The sequence below is a fragment of the Bicyclus anynana genome, chromosome 7, assembly GCF_947172395.1.
Source record: "Bicyclus anynana chromosome 7, ilBicAnyn1.1, whole genome shotgun sequence".
NCBI lineage: Eukaryota > Metazoa > Arthropoda > Insecta > Lepidoptera > Nymphalidae > Bicyclus > Bicyclus anynana.
Window position 1 is genome coordinate 9,753,853 of NC_069089.1, and position 17,086 is coordinate 9,770,938.

Genomic DNA, 17,086 nt, shown 5'->3' on the forward strand with positions numbered 1-17,086 from the left:
ATACGGATCCGTATCGTAATGTACTGGGAAAAGTCGTAAATCGGAAAATTATAACACAGACCCAACCAAACTCAAAACCATCTACAAATTCAAATGCGATTAATAAATCACAAAAATAAATCAATGATTCATGGTCGGTGAAATACTTTAAATTCGTTTTATTAGAACAACAAGTTTAAAAACAAAATACAATCATATTATTATGTTTTTTGTATATGTTATTTTATTTATTCTGAGATTATTATGTTGTGAAAGTAATCGATTATTCATTGTTGTGTACAATATTTTTTTTAATTTAATGCAAAGTCAGTATTTAAGGAACTTTGGCTACAGACATAAATTTCATTGCTAGAACTACATTGGTTCTAGAAACCACGAGGGTAAGATCAACAAAAAATCATATTTTTCTTTTATTCGAATCATAACGAATATATGAAGAATTGTGCTAATAATATTATTTCGAAGTTAATTACTAATAAGTGATAACAAAAAATATATTAAACTTACAGATAAAGTTTCGAGGAAATATATTTTGTGTCATCATGTTACTAAATATGAAAGTGGTAAGTGAAAAAGTTACTTAAACTTTAATGTAGAGATAAGATTTTTAAAAATCTTTTCTTCAATAGAAAGCCATATTATTAGCGAGTAATAAAGGCTATATTTTATACTGGTATTCTCACGTTTAGCTGGTAGACGGGGGACAGTAGACAAAAACCAAAATTAGCATTAAAATCTTAATATTTTATAAACGGATAAAATAGTTGGCAGACCCCTCATATCGTTCAGAGACCTATCCAAAGATATGGAGTGTCGTTAGTCGTAATGAAGAGTATTGTTTTCAGATAACCATATTTTTAAAGAGCCAACTATAAGATAAACGAGAAAAAGTCATCCCCACTTTACATGTAGTGGACCTCCACTACATGTAAAGTGGGGATGACTTTTTTCTCGTAACCCCAACATAACATATTTTTCCAAATCAATTTACGACTTTGCGACATTTTTAGTGTACATAATATGTAAATTACATCTTTCTAGTAGTAATAGTCTCTGAACTAAGCCGCGGACAGACAGACAAACAGATAGACAGGTAAAATAGGACATGGTAAAACTAAAAACCCTAGGAGCCCTAAAATGTAGTAATAGCACTCACTACCTACACCTGCGACTATGTGCCTCCTCGTGCGTGTAGTATTAAAAAAATCGGTTGTCTGTAAAGTCGGTTTACTGACGATAGTTGAACGTGACAACGTCATAAGAAAAAAGGAATGGAAGCTTTTCTCAAAAGAAAATATTCGTTTTTCTAAAATGCTGTTTAATAATCTTCATGGACCAGAATATACTTTATTTCTTGTAAAAAAAGTTAGCAACCCTAGAGCTAGGCAACGACGCATGACGTCATATTTTTTAGAGTGTGCAGCTGACTCCATCGAATTATAAGACGTTGTCTCGTCAAAAATCAAAACCTATTTTTGTATCCACAGGTAGTCCTACTTGCCTTTGGGGTGTTGTTTTTTGGGCAAGAAACAGCGTCACAAATTTTCGCACCACCAACTGCGCCAGTTCGTAGGTTAATGCGCAATATGGAGGAGTTGTCGGATCAGTTGGATAACCTGCCATTTGCCAACCGGAGACTGTAAGTATAAACTAACTGTAAAATCACACTAATATTATACAGGCGAAATGTGTGTGTAAGTATGAAATTTGAAATGGAAGTTGATATTACTCTGGATTTACACATAGGCTACTTTTATCCCGGAAAAATTCATGGTTCCCGCGGAATATGTGAAAAACTGAATTCCACGTGGATGAAGTCGCGGGCGTCCGCTAGTAAGTTATAGATAGTAAGCTCGTTGGCCCAGTGGTTCTGTGGCTGTGGATCACAAGGTCCTATGTTTGGGTCTTCAGTTCGAGCTGTGAAATACTGAGATTTTCTTTCTTCTTAGAAATTTTCAGTAAAAAATCTCAGCGAAGTTGGCTTTAGTATTACACTCTCGGAGAGCATGTTAATATGTCCGTCCCGGTCGTCACGGAATTGTAAATATCCTAGAATTCGTTTCTGTCATTGTTAATTTTTAACACTAAAAAATATAGCACACTAACAAACTCCGTACATAGTTAGAAATTATGATGTTGACTGAAAATAAGAAATATTTTAATCTTCAGTGTTTGAAAAAGATCTTAGTTTCTTTAATATTTAGAGCAAAAATCTTTCAAAAAACTGGTTATCTTTTATTTTTTCGAGAAAATTGAATTTATAGTAAAACGAAAATTTAACTTAATAGAGGTCTTATAGAGTAAACTTTAATTAGTACTTTAAATAGTAAGTCTTTTTTCTTTTAATGCAAACACATTAGCGTACTTCTTCATATATGAGGATACGCGGGCTCCGCCCCGTCGGTCTTTCTATTGCTTGGGCGTTCTATGTTCTGTGGTCCCGGTTAGTATCATCAACATTTGTTAGTGAACGTAAAAGTTCAACGTCCTAAGTCTGCTAACCCACTTAGGGTAGCGTGATGGTTCTAAGTTCCATTATATCCTCTCTCCTATAAGGACGGGGTTCTAGTCCCGTAGAAGGCCGTTAAATAAACAGATAATAATAAATTATGTAGTATGTACCCATACGTATCTTTATGTTGAAGAATTATTGTACATTACAAAAATCTTTTCAGGTTCTTTGGCTCGCTGGTTGAAGATATAAAAAACAAAATTAAAGAAGTAATTGCAGACATTTTGGGTCTCTCTCCTCCATCTGGTGGGTCTTCTGGTAGTGCTGGTACTGGCTCATCACAAGGCAGTGGCAGTAGCTCACAGTCACAAAGGTATATCTACTAATTTGAAAACAAAGAAACTGATAAACGAACAACAATATTTAAAGCTTTTTTGCCATAACCTATGTAGTGGATAAGGCAAGGACAATTTTTCGAAAGCAAATCACCTGTCTTCCTTTGTCTGTCACAAGACCCTTTAACTCGAGAAAGCGAGGTGTTCAGTTAAATTGAAACTATGTATACTCAGGTGCTTAAAGGGCACCTGAGTATATATAGTTTCTATTCCTGTGCAAGTATATATAGTTTCAATTCTTGTTCAAGTGTCTTGAAGCTGTAAAAAATCAAAGGTCAAACGTAACAAAGATACGGCTGTTTATTACGCAAAAATTGTATATTTCGACACTTTCATGGGAATCCAAATTAACGGGGTACTTTACTCAGTAAAACGAGAACTTTAAACGAAAACGAGTAAATTGAAAAAAATGCCATCTTTTGCTACTAGTTTAGGGAAAAATCTGAAAGTACATTTGTAACTTATTAAAAAAAACAGGCTTTAACGTATGTACTTAATCAATCTCTAAGGTTAAGTAAATAATTTAGGGTAGGGATAGGGTACGGGTAGGGTAGGGATAGGGTAGGGGTAGTGTGGTGTAGAGTAGGGATAAGGAAGAAGTGCACAAGTCTAAGCGAAGCTTACCCGGGTCCGATAGTGACGGATAAATATAGGTATTAATATTTGCAAGAAAGAAAATATCTTTATTGCTACATTATACCACACATCATAATTATTTCAGAATAATACCCCAATAATATTTGCGATATGTAGCATAACGTATTTCTCTAAATAATGTTATTTTTTATTGCTAGAAACTCACACAGACGCTTTTATAGAGCTCCAGAGGGCAGACAACACGAAAAGTATCAGAATGATGACTTTGACCTTTGACTTGTAAGTATGGTACACTTGTACAAAATTAACAACTTCATTATTCATTAGTAAGTTTGTTTAGCTTCTTATTATAAAATTCAAAATTCCAGTATTGCAAAAGTCAAACAAAATGGAAACTAATGGCTACTGCTTTCGACAAATCCATAGCACCATGAAGTTTTGTTTTAGACACAACCCAATGCCTCGTAGAACGCGTAAAGTATTCAGTATAACTGCCCTATATATTTTCCTTAGTATTACAGTATCAACTGTGGGTTAAAAGAAAAAAGTACATGCTCTGCACAAAATAAGTATCCTATGATAAGATTTGGACAAGTATGTCATCTGTAGTCTACTAATGTAAAATCATCTTGCAATTCTTTTTTTTAAGTTATATATTTAGCTTGAATTAGTCTACTACACAAACAATACAGTGCACACGTCTTCATAATTCTTGCTTAGAAAATGCTATTATATTCTTATCCTTTAAAAAATGCCCAGCAAGTCAATTCACCAACTGACATATGTTTGTGGACATATTTATTGACATGAATTGACCGGTAGGAAACAGATGAATACTTCCATTCCCTAGGCATGACCTATGAAGATGCAAAACGCTTTGTAGGAATTCTAGGGATATTATTGATATGGGGATGAGAACCCACGCGGTATCTTGTCTCGGTGTGTTGTAGGAACAATAAATATATTTTAAATAGAAGTTTAATGTAACATCACGAATTATATTTTTCAGAATTATGCTGACACGGAAAGCTCATCATCCAGAGCTAATTGCAACACTCTTGGATAGCGGCTAAAGTCAATCACGGCTATTCGAAACTAACGCAAAATTTATTTTACTAATAAATAAAATTATTATAGATAGATTGAATGTTATTTAATTTACAATAGGTATATTCAGTGAAATCTTAATCTATTCTGATATCGTCTATCATTGCTTGTGTAACCATAAATACACACATAAAAGATTAAAAAATTCCACTACAGTTCAACCAACTGGTTATTTTTGTCTGGAAAGTTTAGGTATATTTACAGGTTTTGAGGTATGCTAGAGGGCGGTACCAAGTTAGTGATAAAATACATTCAAGCCGTTTACCGCCTAACTTGCTACCGCCTTCATACTGATCGCACTGAGCAAACTAAAAAGGGAACACATACGATGTTAGTTTTGGCTTTTTAGTTTAGTAAAAACATTTTTATAATTTTGAAGTCGGTTGTAATTTTTTAATATTTTTTTTTATTTTTCCACTTTCAGTGATACCATTAAGTGTAAAAAAAAATTAAACATTTTGATTATAAGTCCTTAAACCACGAAGTTATTCTTTTATCATTAGTAACTCGAGACAATCAACCATCCCAACCCATTACCCCTACGAATTATGAAAACTCAAAATCTTCTTTGTTTGTGTTGACCCATCTAGATGTAAAGTTCTTATCAATATAAATAAATCAAGCCCAGATACAACATAGCTACTGTAAACCGTTGAGGAGCTCCCTTAGGTGTCGTTCGTCTCTATCACCAGACACCCTAATGACAGTCACAACACATCCAGATGTAAAGTTCTCATCAATATAAATTAATCAAGCTCAAACATAAGGTATCTACCGTAATCCGTTGACAAGTTCCCCTAGCTGTCCCTCATCTCCATCACCAGACCCTAATGACAATCACAACACACCTAGATGTTAAGTTCTCATTAATACAAATTAATCAAGCCCAAACACAATGTAGCTACTGTAAACGTTGAGGAGTTCCCTTAACTGTCTCTCGTTTTCATCACCAGACCCTAATGATAGTCACAACACATCTAGATGTAAAGTTCTCATCAATACAAATTCATTAAGCCCAAACACAAGGTAGCTACTGTAAACCGTTGAGGAATTCCATTCCTTATAATTGTAGTGCTTTAAAGAGGTTAACGGAAAAAATATAAAACACTATATTTGCCCTTACAATTTTTGAAAGTTTCCCTCGATTTCTCCAGGATCCCATTATTAGATCCTGACATGATTAGTAAGGGACCAATTGGAAAACGAAAAAAGAATTTTTCAAATCGGTTCAGGCGTCTTCGAGTAATCGGTGAACATACATTAAAAATAAAATTAATTGATAATTTTATTTTTTTTATTTAAAAAAATAATTAAATTCAAGAATCTTGAATTGTTAAAAAGAGAATAAGGTGTTTTTGATATAAATCGTTCATTCTTATATTTTTGTGTAAATGGTTACTGGTCTATCATTCTAGTCTTTGTATTTAATAAATGTTATGTTAGCATGTTTTACATGCAAAAATATTATTAGAAGGCCTGTGTCTATGGCACTCACATATAACGTGGCTTTCTAGTGGTACTTAGTAAAAGAACCCGCTGGATGCTGGCGGCTCGAGTCCGTTGTGCTTGGAGGTCTATGCAAGTGGCCTATGTCCAACAGTGGACGTCTATCGGCTGATAAGGTAAGGTTAGACTCACGCAGTACATAATAAGTAGACCATGATCTATCAAACAACAACATCCAACAACTTTAAAAGTTTGTTGGATTAGAGCGTGTTGAGTTGGCACTCCGTGAAATCCTATAACTTTCTTACAGCGCGCAAACAACACATTAGCTTAATGTTAACTTAATTGGTTACCTTATAGTTTGGCAAGTTTGTTGATAACACTTCCATTATATGCGGGCGAAGTTGCCAAGCTATATTAGTAGTACCATATTAGTACTTACGCAGAATGTTAGAGTTGTTGGATAGAGTTACAGAGTATAAGGGTGAGGGTGTATAGAGTTATCTCTCCGTGAAGTGTGATTGCTTTTACTGATTACTATTTGGTAAATGGACTCTATCTCTTAACTGCTATACTACTATCTCTGAATTCCCTATATGAAAGTCCAATAGTGAATACTTCACTATTTGATACAACATACCTTGAGACCCAATATCTAAAGTTGCTACTTTAGCTTACTCGTATTGCTGGTTTTTATTTCTTTCTGCAAGTTGATAGACTTTTAAAATAAGTAGAAGGACAAAGTAGGATGCTGAACAGTTACTAAAGCGTCACGGGGGCCGATTATATTTGGTAGATTAGATGATAGGAAAAATAATACTTTACCTTCAGGACTATGGAAAAAAATACAGAATTTAAAGTCAATTATTTTAATTCGGTTTACTGAAATCGTCAGAAAGTATTAGCGATTATTATTGGGGAGTTATTTCCTTCAAAGTATACAAATAACTGCACTCGTGGCTCGAGAACAGAAATACTGATGGTTATAATTTGAACCTTTGGATAACTCCCTTACGTTACGCTCATATCGGTAGATTTTCGAAATTCACACCAGCAATTACCTATCCTACCTTATCATTAACTGACGTGTTGGTTGAGTATTTCTGAAGTTATGTTGTTTTTGTTGCCCTAAGCGAACCAATCGACATAGCTCAACGAGTTGCGAAGCTGAAGTGGCAATTGGCGGGGCACATAGTTCGAAGAGCCGATGGACGTTGGGGTCCCAAAGTACTGGAATGGCGACCCCGCACTAGTAAGCGCAGTATTGGCCGACCCCCCACCAGATGGAGTGGTGAGTCGCAGCGATTCGCTGGATGCAGGTGGTTCATGTTTAGAAGACCCTAAAAAAGGCCTATGTCCTGCAGTGGACGTCCATCGGCTAATATGATGATGATGATGAAGAGAACCAATTAAAGGGCTCATGCTTGATGGAGGTGCTCAACAACGTTCAAGGTACAGTCCCTTGGGTTCATCCGCCGCGCTCGAGTAAATCCAAAAATTCCCTCTTCGTCTCTCCTACTAGAAAGTGGTAAATGAGAAATTGACAACAAGAAGGCGGCCCAACTCAAAACCGTCTACAAACACAAATGCGGTGAGTGAATCGCAAAATAAATATATAAATTATTCATGCTCTTTGAAATAGATTCAATTTGTTTTATCAGAAAAATAACATTGTTATAGAAAATAGTACAATTATATTATTATGTTTTTGTTTATTTTATTTTATTTCAATTTAATGCAAAGCAAGTATTTAAGGAACTCTACCAACGGATATAATTTATTCCTAGAACCTCACTGTTTCTAGAAATCACGACGGTATTTGATTTGTAAGTAATATACCTAATATTCAAGTGAATTGTGTCAATTTCAAAGCTAAAAGCAATAAAAAAACTTTTATAAACTTTGGTACAGGTACAAGGAAATACATTTTGTGCCATCATGTTACTAAATATGAAAGTGGTAAGTGGACAAAATTATCTAAAGTAATATTAAAAAGCTTTTTTAGTTCTTACCTAGATTTAAAAAAAAATCTCCAATAGGAAGCTATCAGAGGCAAAAAGGCAAACACAAAAGGCTAGGAATTCCAATTTAACTTCGGGTTGTTAGTATTCAGTATTAATACACAGCAATTCACCATAATTTGTCATAATGCTTCATCTGCCCGGCTAAGCCTTTTTATTACCAAGCAATGCTTTGATCATTTGAAAAGTTTCTTGGTTTGAAGTAGGTAATGTGTAACATTAAAAAAATAGGAAATAGATATTATATATAATACATTGTAAATCATAATTATCCTTTAAGTATGGACGTAATTTTTCTTAACACTACTGTGGACTTGTACGTAGACACTTTTTTTGAGAAAATTTATATAAGATCGCTTTAAAACTGATTCAATATTGAAATTATGGGATTTATCAATAAAATAACGTGCTTAGAAAAAGTTGATTACATAACTTTTTCTAAATTTATAGAAATTTATTTCAAAAATTATAGAAATTTTGAAAATCAAAAATAATGGTACTTTTAATCTACTTTTTTAGGCATTGAAAATAGTGAAACTTATCTCTTTAACAAAATGAGTCTTTTTTTTCTCAAAATATAATCAGAATCCAAAAACGTACAACACATATTTCTGGTATCAAATATAAATTTTGACAACAGTTTATTAACTTAAATTTACTAGTTAAAAGTGATAGTTGATGGTTTTTACTTATACGTGATATTCATCGAAAGATGCAAACTCACTTGTTGGTAGTTTTACTTGTACAACTAAAACAATAGCTACTGAATCTCAATCACGGGGAGTGGGGAGAATTAGGTGAAACTAAGAAAACGGAAACATCGAGTTACTCGATGTTTCCGTTTTCTAAGCATGAACGTGGAGTTTCACAGGCTACTCGATTCGAGTAGCCTGTGAAACTCCACGTTCATGCTTAAAGGTTAAGTATTATAGTTTTAAATTAATTATTTTTTGTTACCTCTAATTTTCTATACTAATATTAGAGAGTCGGAGAAATTTCAGAGTCGGTAAGGTTGTAAGGGGTAAACACTCGATTTACTGAATCTATTTAGAATTTTTTTTTACCAAAAGAAAGCTACGTTTTTCAGAGTGTCATAGGCTATATTTTATTCCTGTATTCCCACGGGAATATTAACTAAGCAGGTCAAGTCGCCGGACGTCCGCTAGTTAGTAAATAAAATCATTTCGATTTAATTACACTATTCACAACACCAGAATGGCTGAATAGATCTGTATGAAATTTGGTACAGCGACATCGTCTTGAATAGACCTATTTTTCCCCTGATTCTGTATCGCTCCCATCAACAGAAAACCTTCTACAGATAAGAAGACATAGAGATAGATACTAAACTCACTGTTGAATTGTAAAAAAGTAGCAAGTAGAATAGCGGGGTTTTTTAGAATTTAAACTATCGTGAGTGTTATTTATATTAATTGATTATGAAAAACGGCTAAAACTCACGTGATATTAAGTCAGAGTATGCCCGACTAGTTTCGAACCCATACGGGGAGGGCCCCGTATTGGTGACTAAGGGTGACTAGCAATGAGCGTGCCGCGATGCAAGACCCAGTTCATGACTGGTTCCTCGTATGGGCTGGCCCCTGGGCCCCGTATGGGTTCGTAACTAGTCATACTGCGACCGACCATACCGATATCACGTGACTTTTAGCCGTGTTTCATAATCAATTAATAGAATAGCGGTACTCTAGTTACGCGCGACGTTGTTCAAAAATTTATTAAAAATAGTATACTACGGTACCAGTAGTAGTGCAGTATTAAAATATATATATTTTTTTTATTTACAGGTAGTCCTACTCACATTTGGGATGTTGTTTTTTAAAGAATCATCATGTCTTCAACAACCACAATTGTCAGATTTAATGCGCAGTATGGACGAGTTGTCGGACCACTTGGATGCACTTCCACTTGGAAATCGGAGAATGTAAATATAAACAAACTATAAAATATGTTATAGCCTTATACTAATGGCCTATAGACCCGCAACACAGTTAATAATTTTTCACACCAAACGTAAGCCACTTCTGTGACTATGTGAGCGTAAGAGCTAAGCTAATTTCACTCGCCGACACGAACACAAGCGTACTTATCGTAGCGTAGCGATGCGCCAAGGAGTCCCATTTCGGGGCACATAAAACGGCTTACGAATCCTGTGTATCCACACTATCTATGTGTTATAAATCTATAGATATAACTGCCTCGTTGTTTCAGTGAGCTATGGAACACAAGGTCCTAGGTCTAAGTACTGAGCTGTGAAATAACAAACGACCATAATTATACTCTACAAAGTGTATTTCCGTTACATAAAAACGGCGCATAAAAGTTGTTCCCAATTCTGAGGGGGTTTGGACTTGCCAAATAGTTCAGATTTGACAAGTTTTTATAAAATCTTCCGTGAGCCGATCGAATGACAATCATCATAAAGTCTATGGACCATAGGTACAATGTATGTCGTTGGAAATAACGGAGCTTGTCTTTAGTCTTGGAATTTTTCAGTCAAAATTGTGAACTTTGTGGTGTTACACCCCCGTGAGTTCAATGATCTGCATTGGAGCAGTGTGGTGTGTCTCAGCACTATAATATCCCCTCTCTTATAAGGATGGAGTTCTGGTCCTGCAGTAGACCGTTAAATATGCAGATAAAGACAGAAAGAAAGAAAAGTTTATTTAGATACACATTACACAAAAGAAAGAGATAAAAAAAAACAATAATTAAAATAGTTTACATCTAGCATGATGTGATCCTAAAAGGGTCTCCACTCAGCATATTCCTGTGTCCCCGCGAAAGTGTCGATAGAACTTTTTCTTCCCAGAGCCAACATGGCTCTACCTCAAACGGCTCTTAGTAGCTAATCCAACGACGCAGCCCAATTTTATGGCTGGCGATAGAGCCCTCGCGCAGAAGGCTACGCCTCAGTCACGACTCCCCCTGGGCCCTAATAGGCTCGAGAGAAGAACACAACGACATTGCTGTATCCGTGAAGATACAGCGCTAATCTTCAGTGGAGTCATTAATCCATTATTAATTATTCACTATTATACGAGTATCTTTATGTTGAAGAGTTAATTAATTATAATATAATAAAATTGTTTTTCAGGTTATTTGGCAACTTGATCAAAAATATAAAAGACAAAATTAAAGAAATATTTTCAAAAATTTTGGGTCTCTCTCCTCCATCTAGTGGGTCTTCTGGCAGTGGCTCAAATAGTAATTCACAAGGCAGTCGAGGACAATCTGTGATGGGAAGGTACTATTTAGAAAATTAATAAACTGATTATAATAAATATATAAAATAATAAAAAAAGATAGTTGTGGCCTTAAGGCTTCTTGTTAGCGAGTATAATATAAAAAACAAAATTAAAGTAATATTTTCAAAAATTTTGGGTCTCTCTCCTCCATCTAGTGGGTCTTCTGGCAGTGGCTCAAATAGTAATTCACAAGGCAGTCGTGGACAAACTGTGATGGAAAGGTACTATTTAGAAAATTAATAAACTGCTTATAATAAATATATAAAATAATAAAAAAAGATAGTTTTGGCCTTAAGGCTTCTCGTAAATAAGTAAAAAAGACAAAATTAAAGAAATATTTTCAAAATTTTGGGTCTCTCTCCTCCATCTAGTGGGTCTTCTGGCAGTGGCCCAAATATTAATTCACAAGGCGGTCGAGGACAATCTGTGATGGAAAGGTACTATTTAGAAAATTAATAAACTGATTATAAGTAATAAATAAAATAATAAAAAAAGATAGTTTTGGCCTTAAGGCTTCTCGTAAGTAAATATAATATAAAAGACAAAATTAAAGAAATATTTTCAAAAATTTTGGGTCTCTCTCCTCCATCTAGTGGGTCTTCTGGCAGTGGCCCAAATATTAATTCACAAGGCGGTCGAGGACAATCTGTGATGGAAAGGTACTATTTAGAAAATTAATAAACTGATTATAAGTAATAAATAAAATAATAAAAAAAGATAGTTTTGGCCTTAAGGCTTCTCGTTAGCGAGTCTATACTAATATTATAAAGAGGTAAAGTTTGTAAGTTTGTAAGTTTGTCACATTTTTTAAATGGGGTAATCTTCGGAACTACTGGTCCGATTTTAAAAATTCTTTCACCAATAGAATGCTACATTATTGGGGAGTGCTATAGGCTATATTTTATATTGGTATCATATATATTAGCCGAGTTATCACAGTTTTTGTCATACAGGTCGGACTGAAAATCCTCTTAAACAGACTTATTCGCATGCGCTGCCTTAACTATTGTGTATAATTGAAATTAATGTATGGAAACTTTATGTATCTTTAAAAGTCCTACAAAAAGTCCGCGACACCATATATCTATCTTCTATATATTAGCAGATATAGTACCTTTTGTGTTTTAAAAATTATTAATTTTATATACTTAGGTTTACGTCATTATTTATACAACTAAACTTTAATCCTTATTTAATAAATTATTTAATAATCACAAGGATATTAGGAAGATAAGATTTGCCCTTTACAGTATGTTAATTACTTAAATAGTTTCGGAGATAATACAAAATTTCTAAAAGACGCAGAAATTCCGCTATATGACGCCCGGCGCTTTCATTTACGTAGTTCCCGTCACCGTGTGAATATGGGGATCAAACATAGCCTATGACACTCGCAAATAACGTAGCTTTCTATTGGTAAAACAATTTTCCAAATCGGTCCTGTTGATCCAGAGATTACCTCCTACAACCACACGAACTTTACCTCTTTATATTATTAGCATAGAAGTCTCTATTTCTCTTGGTCATACCACCACTCTTGAAGGACTGGACCGATTTAGCTAAGGGTAGGAGTATGATAGAGAAGTTACAGGATAGGGTAGGGTACGGGTAGGGAAGCGTAGGGGTAGTGTAGGGGTAGGGTAGGCTTAGGGCCTGGTTTAGGGTAGTGGTAGGGTAGGGGTAGAGGTAGGGTAGTGGTAGGGTAGAGGTACGGGTAGGATAGGGAAGTGGTAGGGTAGGGGTAGGATAGGCGTGAGATAGGGGTACGGGTGGGATAGGGGTAGGAAAGGGATAGGGTACGAGGAGGGTAGGGGTAGGATAGGGGTAGGGTGTAGGTAAGGTAGGGGTAGGTTAGGAGTAGGTTTGGGGTAGGGTAGGGGTAGGGTGGGGGTAGGGTAGGGTAGGGTAGGGGTAGGGTAGATGTAGGGGTTGGGTAGGGTTGAGGTAGAGGTAGGGTAGGGGTAGGGTAGGGTAGGGGTAGTAGTAAAGTTGACATCAAAATTTACGCGGACGAAGTCGCGGGCGTCCGCTAGTATAATATAAAAGACAAAATTAAAAAAATATTTTCAAAAATGTTGGGTCTCTCTCCTCCATCTAGTGGATCTTCTGGCAGTGGCTCAAAGACTAATTCACAAGGCAGTCGTGGAGAACCTGAAAGGTACTATTTTGAAAATAAATAAACTGATTATAAGTAATAAATAAAAAAATAAAAAAAGATAGTTTTGGCCTTAAGGTTACTCGTAAGTGGCTATTTAAGACAACAGCAGATTATTAATGCTAGAGTCAATTTGTATGTGAGTACTAATATTATAAACTACTTCCTACTAATATTATAAATGCGAAAGTTTGTATGAATGTATGTTTGTTATTCTTTAATGCCGCTACTATTGGAGCGATTTGGTTGAAATATGGAATGGAAATAGATTTTACACATAGGCTACTTTTTATCAAGCATTTTTGTTTCTTTTGTGGGAAATTTGCCTTTAATTTGGGCCCCCCAATTTTGATACAGGGCCCCTTCAAGGCACGCTACGCCACTGATAGTAAGCCTGCCAATGAGAATGTAAGATTTTCAAACAATCATTTTCACAGTTTTATTCATTAACACATTATTAACCTCGTCTTCTGAACTTTGTACCTTTTAAATTGCACAATTTGTAATAGACATAGTGTGGAAGACAGAGTCGTCATAGCTAGATCTTCAGTGTAGCACTTGACACTACACTGTCACTAACTCAAATGGTTTGTTCCATTTAAGCCTTCTCACTGTACGTACGTATACGTAAAGTAAAGTTAAGTCATAAATCGTAAGAGCTGGATGACTTATGACGTAATAACGTGATATAACGTACTTATAATACTCGTACAATCACACTGAATCCGTTTCAGTACAGAAATGACAAAAGTATCAAAAATCTCGTTTTTAAATGTGTATGTTTGTTTCTTCGTTGAACTGCAGCTACTGAAGCGATTTGGCTAAAACTTGGAATGAAAATAGATTTTGCTTTGGATTAACACATAGGCTACTCTATTTCATCTCCAAAAAGCCCATGGTTCTGGGATTCTGTGAAAAACTGAATTCTACGCGGACGAAGTCGCGGGTGTCAGCTAGTCAATTATAAGTTAAGGTTAAAGAAAAATTGATAATCAGTATAGAAAAATATAATTATGTATTTGTCTAACTAATGTTGTTTTTTATTATTAGAAGACAATACAAACCGGAACCGAATCCCGATGATGACTTTGACCCTAATGACATTGATGTCGATGTAAGTATGGTAAAACTGCAGAAAATTAACTACTTCATTATTCAGTAGTAAGTTTGCTTGTTTCTGACTTTAAAATTCTACATAAATTAATATACAATACCATAGTGGATCCCGAGTTTACCCCTAAAACACCACAAACTTTACCTCTTTATAATAATAGTATAGATTTATTTCATACACACACACGGCGACCAATCACTATGTATGAAATTTGGTCGCGAAGATTTTATACATCGAATAGGCTTGCGTATGTATGTCTGCGATTTGGTATCCTAAGATGGAACGCATTTGCCAAGAAAATGCATATTCATACTTATCTTAAGAATGCCCAAATTGTATTGTAAGAAACAGGAAACAAACTTCAGGAGAGAGTTCCATTCCCTGACATGACCTTTATGAGATGTAGACGTAAAATAAACAACAAAAATACGAACGTACAAGTGCTATGCTAAAGACAAGGTGAAAACTCACTCTGTCTAGGTGTCTTTATATTTAAGTAGATAGGAGTTTATTTTATTATTTTTCATAATTTTTCAGATGGAACGGTAAAAACGGCATATCCCCCAAATCACTCCTGGGCGGTGGAAAGTAAAGTCAGTCACGGCTATTTGAAACTCACGCAAAATTTGTTTTACTAATGAATAAAATTCTACATAAATAATTGTTAATCAGATTCAGATTGTTGTTTAATTTACAATATATTTAGGGTAATCTTAATCTATTCTCTGAGATCGTCCATCCTTATTTTTGTATTACTAGCTCTACACATCATCATTATCAACCCAATATTTGGCTCAATGAGAAGGGTTAGGCCACCACGCTGGCCTAATGCGGATTGGCACACTTCACACACCTAGAGAATTAAGAAAATTCTCAGGATCATTCTCAGGTGCAAAGAAGAAGGCAGCTCTAATACATTAATACTAAAGATGTAACTGTAAGGAAAAGACTTGCGACTCATTTTTGCGCGAATATTTATCAGCTCTAGTTTTCATACGATATACATCTGTCAATCGAAGAACAGGAAAAAAAATTAATTTACCAAAACAACAGGATAATTCACTATCTTTGACGTATGCTAGTTGACATAAACGAAATTGAGATTCTATGTAAAAATGTCATCCGGTGCTTACTGGTGAATATCACATAGTAGGTAAATGACATTTTGACAATTAATTTGATGTTTATTTTAAAGGGTTGATATTATAGTGAAAAGTGACAAGAAGGTTGATTGCTAAGAAGCGAGTTCAATAAATTCTCGGTATAGGCTTGAAATAATAAGAAGAAAATACTAAATAAAATTTATTTTTCTATGTAGTTTCCATCACCTTGTAATCATTTATTTGTTCGGGAAAGTTCTTTTCTACACCCTATAAAAATATTTTTCTTCTTTGCCTAAAAAATGCCTAAAAAATTACTGCGAAGATCTTTCTTAAGGTTTGGGAACAAAAAGTAATCACTGAGGGCTAGGTCCGGGCTCTAGGGTAGATGAGTGATTTCTTCAAATCCTACAATCCCTTACAGCAGCTCTGGCAACGCGCCTCGTGTGAACTGGCGATTTGTTGTTTCGAAGCAGACCACCTGCGATCATTTTTCCACGTCATTTTTCTTTAATTGCCTCCTTTAAGTAACGGAGAGTAATTGCGTAAGATGTGGCAGTAATACTTTGACCCTTTTTTAGTGTACTCTATCAGTAAAATTCCCTTAGAATCCCAAAACACTGTACAAATATTTTTTTCGGCGGATGGCGTTACTTTAAACTTCTTCGGCTGGTCTGTTCCTTTTTTATGCCACTGCATGGACTCTAGTTTACTCTCAAGATCATAGTGATGAACTCACGTTTCATCAACAGTAACGTCCGGTCAAAAATGCTACGTGGATTTTGACCACAGAGCTCCAAAAACCCTTACAGTATTTACCCCTTACTCGCACTTCTTTATGAGGCGCTGTGAACATTCGCGGCACCCATCTTGCACTGACTTTTGACAGATTAAGATGCTCATGAAGAGTAATGTGAATGATATCGACGGATAGCGTAGTCCTTTCTGCTAATATTTTCACTCTAATACAGGCATCTTTGAGTACAAGTTTCTAAACCATTTTCACATTTTCTTCAGCAGTGGCACTCACTAACCGGCACCGGGACGGGGGTAGTCTTCAATACTCTCTCTAACCCGTATGAACTCACTAGACTATTTCTGAACAGTGGATAATGAAGCAGCAGAATCTTGATAAACAGCTACCATTTCTTCGTGAATAACTTTTTGGACTTTTCCTAGTTCTGCAAGGAATTTTATCGTAGCGCAATGCTTGATTTTTTTCAACATTGTGGAATCGATCATTTTAGTTGTGTTTGCGTAATGATATCTTGAATACTAATGAAGATATTTCAATTCAATTAAAAAAAAAATCAATTTTATATTTATACCTTTAGAGAGTGTTTTATGAGATAATTAAATTATCCATCATTAACCCCCATCACTCCGATACCAAGAATTCATTGAACTCCCTACTTAGCAACCCCACAGTTGTT

General features: G+C 35.1%; 1 protein-coding gene and 1 long non-coding RNA gene across 2 annotated transcripts; both read left to right on the top strand.

The window, feature by feature from the left end:
* Nucleotides 1-3,639: 3,639 nt before the first annotated feature.
* On the top strand, nucleotides 3,640-4,579 carry LOC112057796 (uncharacterized). Its single transcript, XR_002887736.2, has 2 exons — nucleotides 3,640-3,723; nucleotides 4,454-4,579. It is a non-coding gene; the product is annotated as an uncharacterized LOC112057796 (long non-coding RNA).
* Nucleotides 4,580-7,787: 3,208 nt separating this feature from the next.
* LOC128198240 (uncharacterized) lies at nucleotides 7,788-15,228 on the top strand. Its single transcript, XM_052882523.1, has 6 exons — nucleotides 7,788-7,823; nucleotides 7,909-7,956; nucleotides 9,824-9,960; nucleotides 11,134-11,283; nucleotides 14,490-14,553; nucleotides 15,091-15,228. Exons 2-6 carry the CDS (start codon nucleotides 7,936-7,938, stop codon nucleotides 15,100-15,102), a joined length of 384 nt encoding a protein of 127 aa, XP_052738483.1. The 5' UTR covers nucleotides 7,788-7,823; nucleotides 7,909-7,935; the 3' UTR covers nucleotides 15,103-15,228.
* Nucleotides 15,229-17,086: the final 1,858 nt, after the last annotated feature.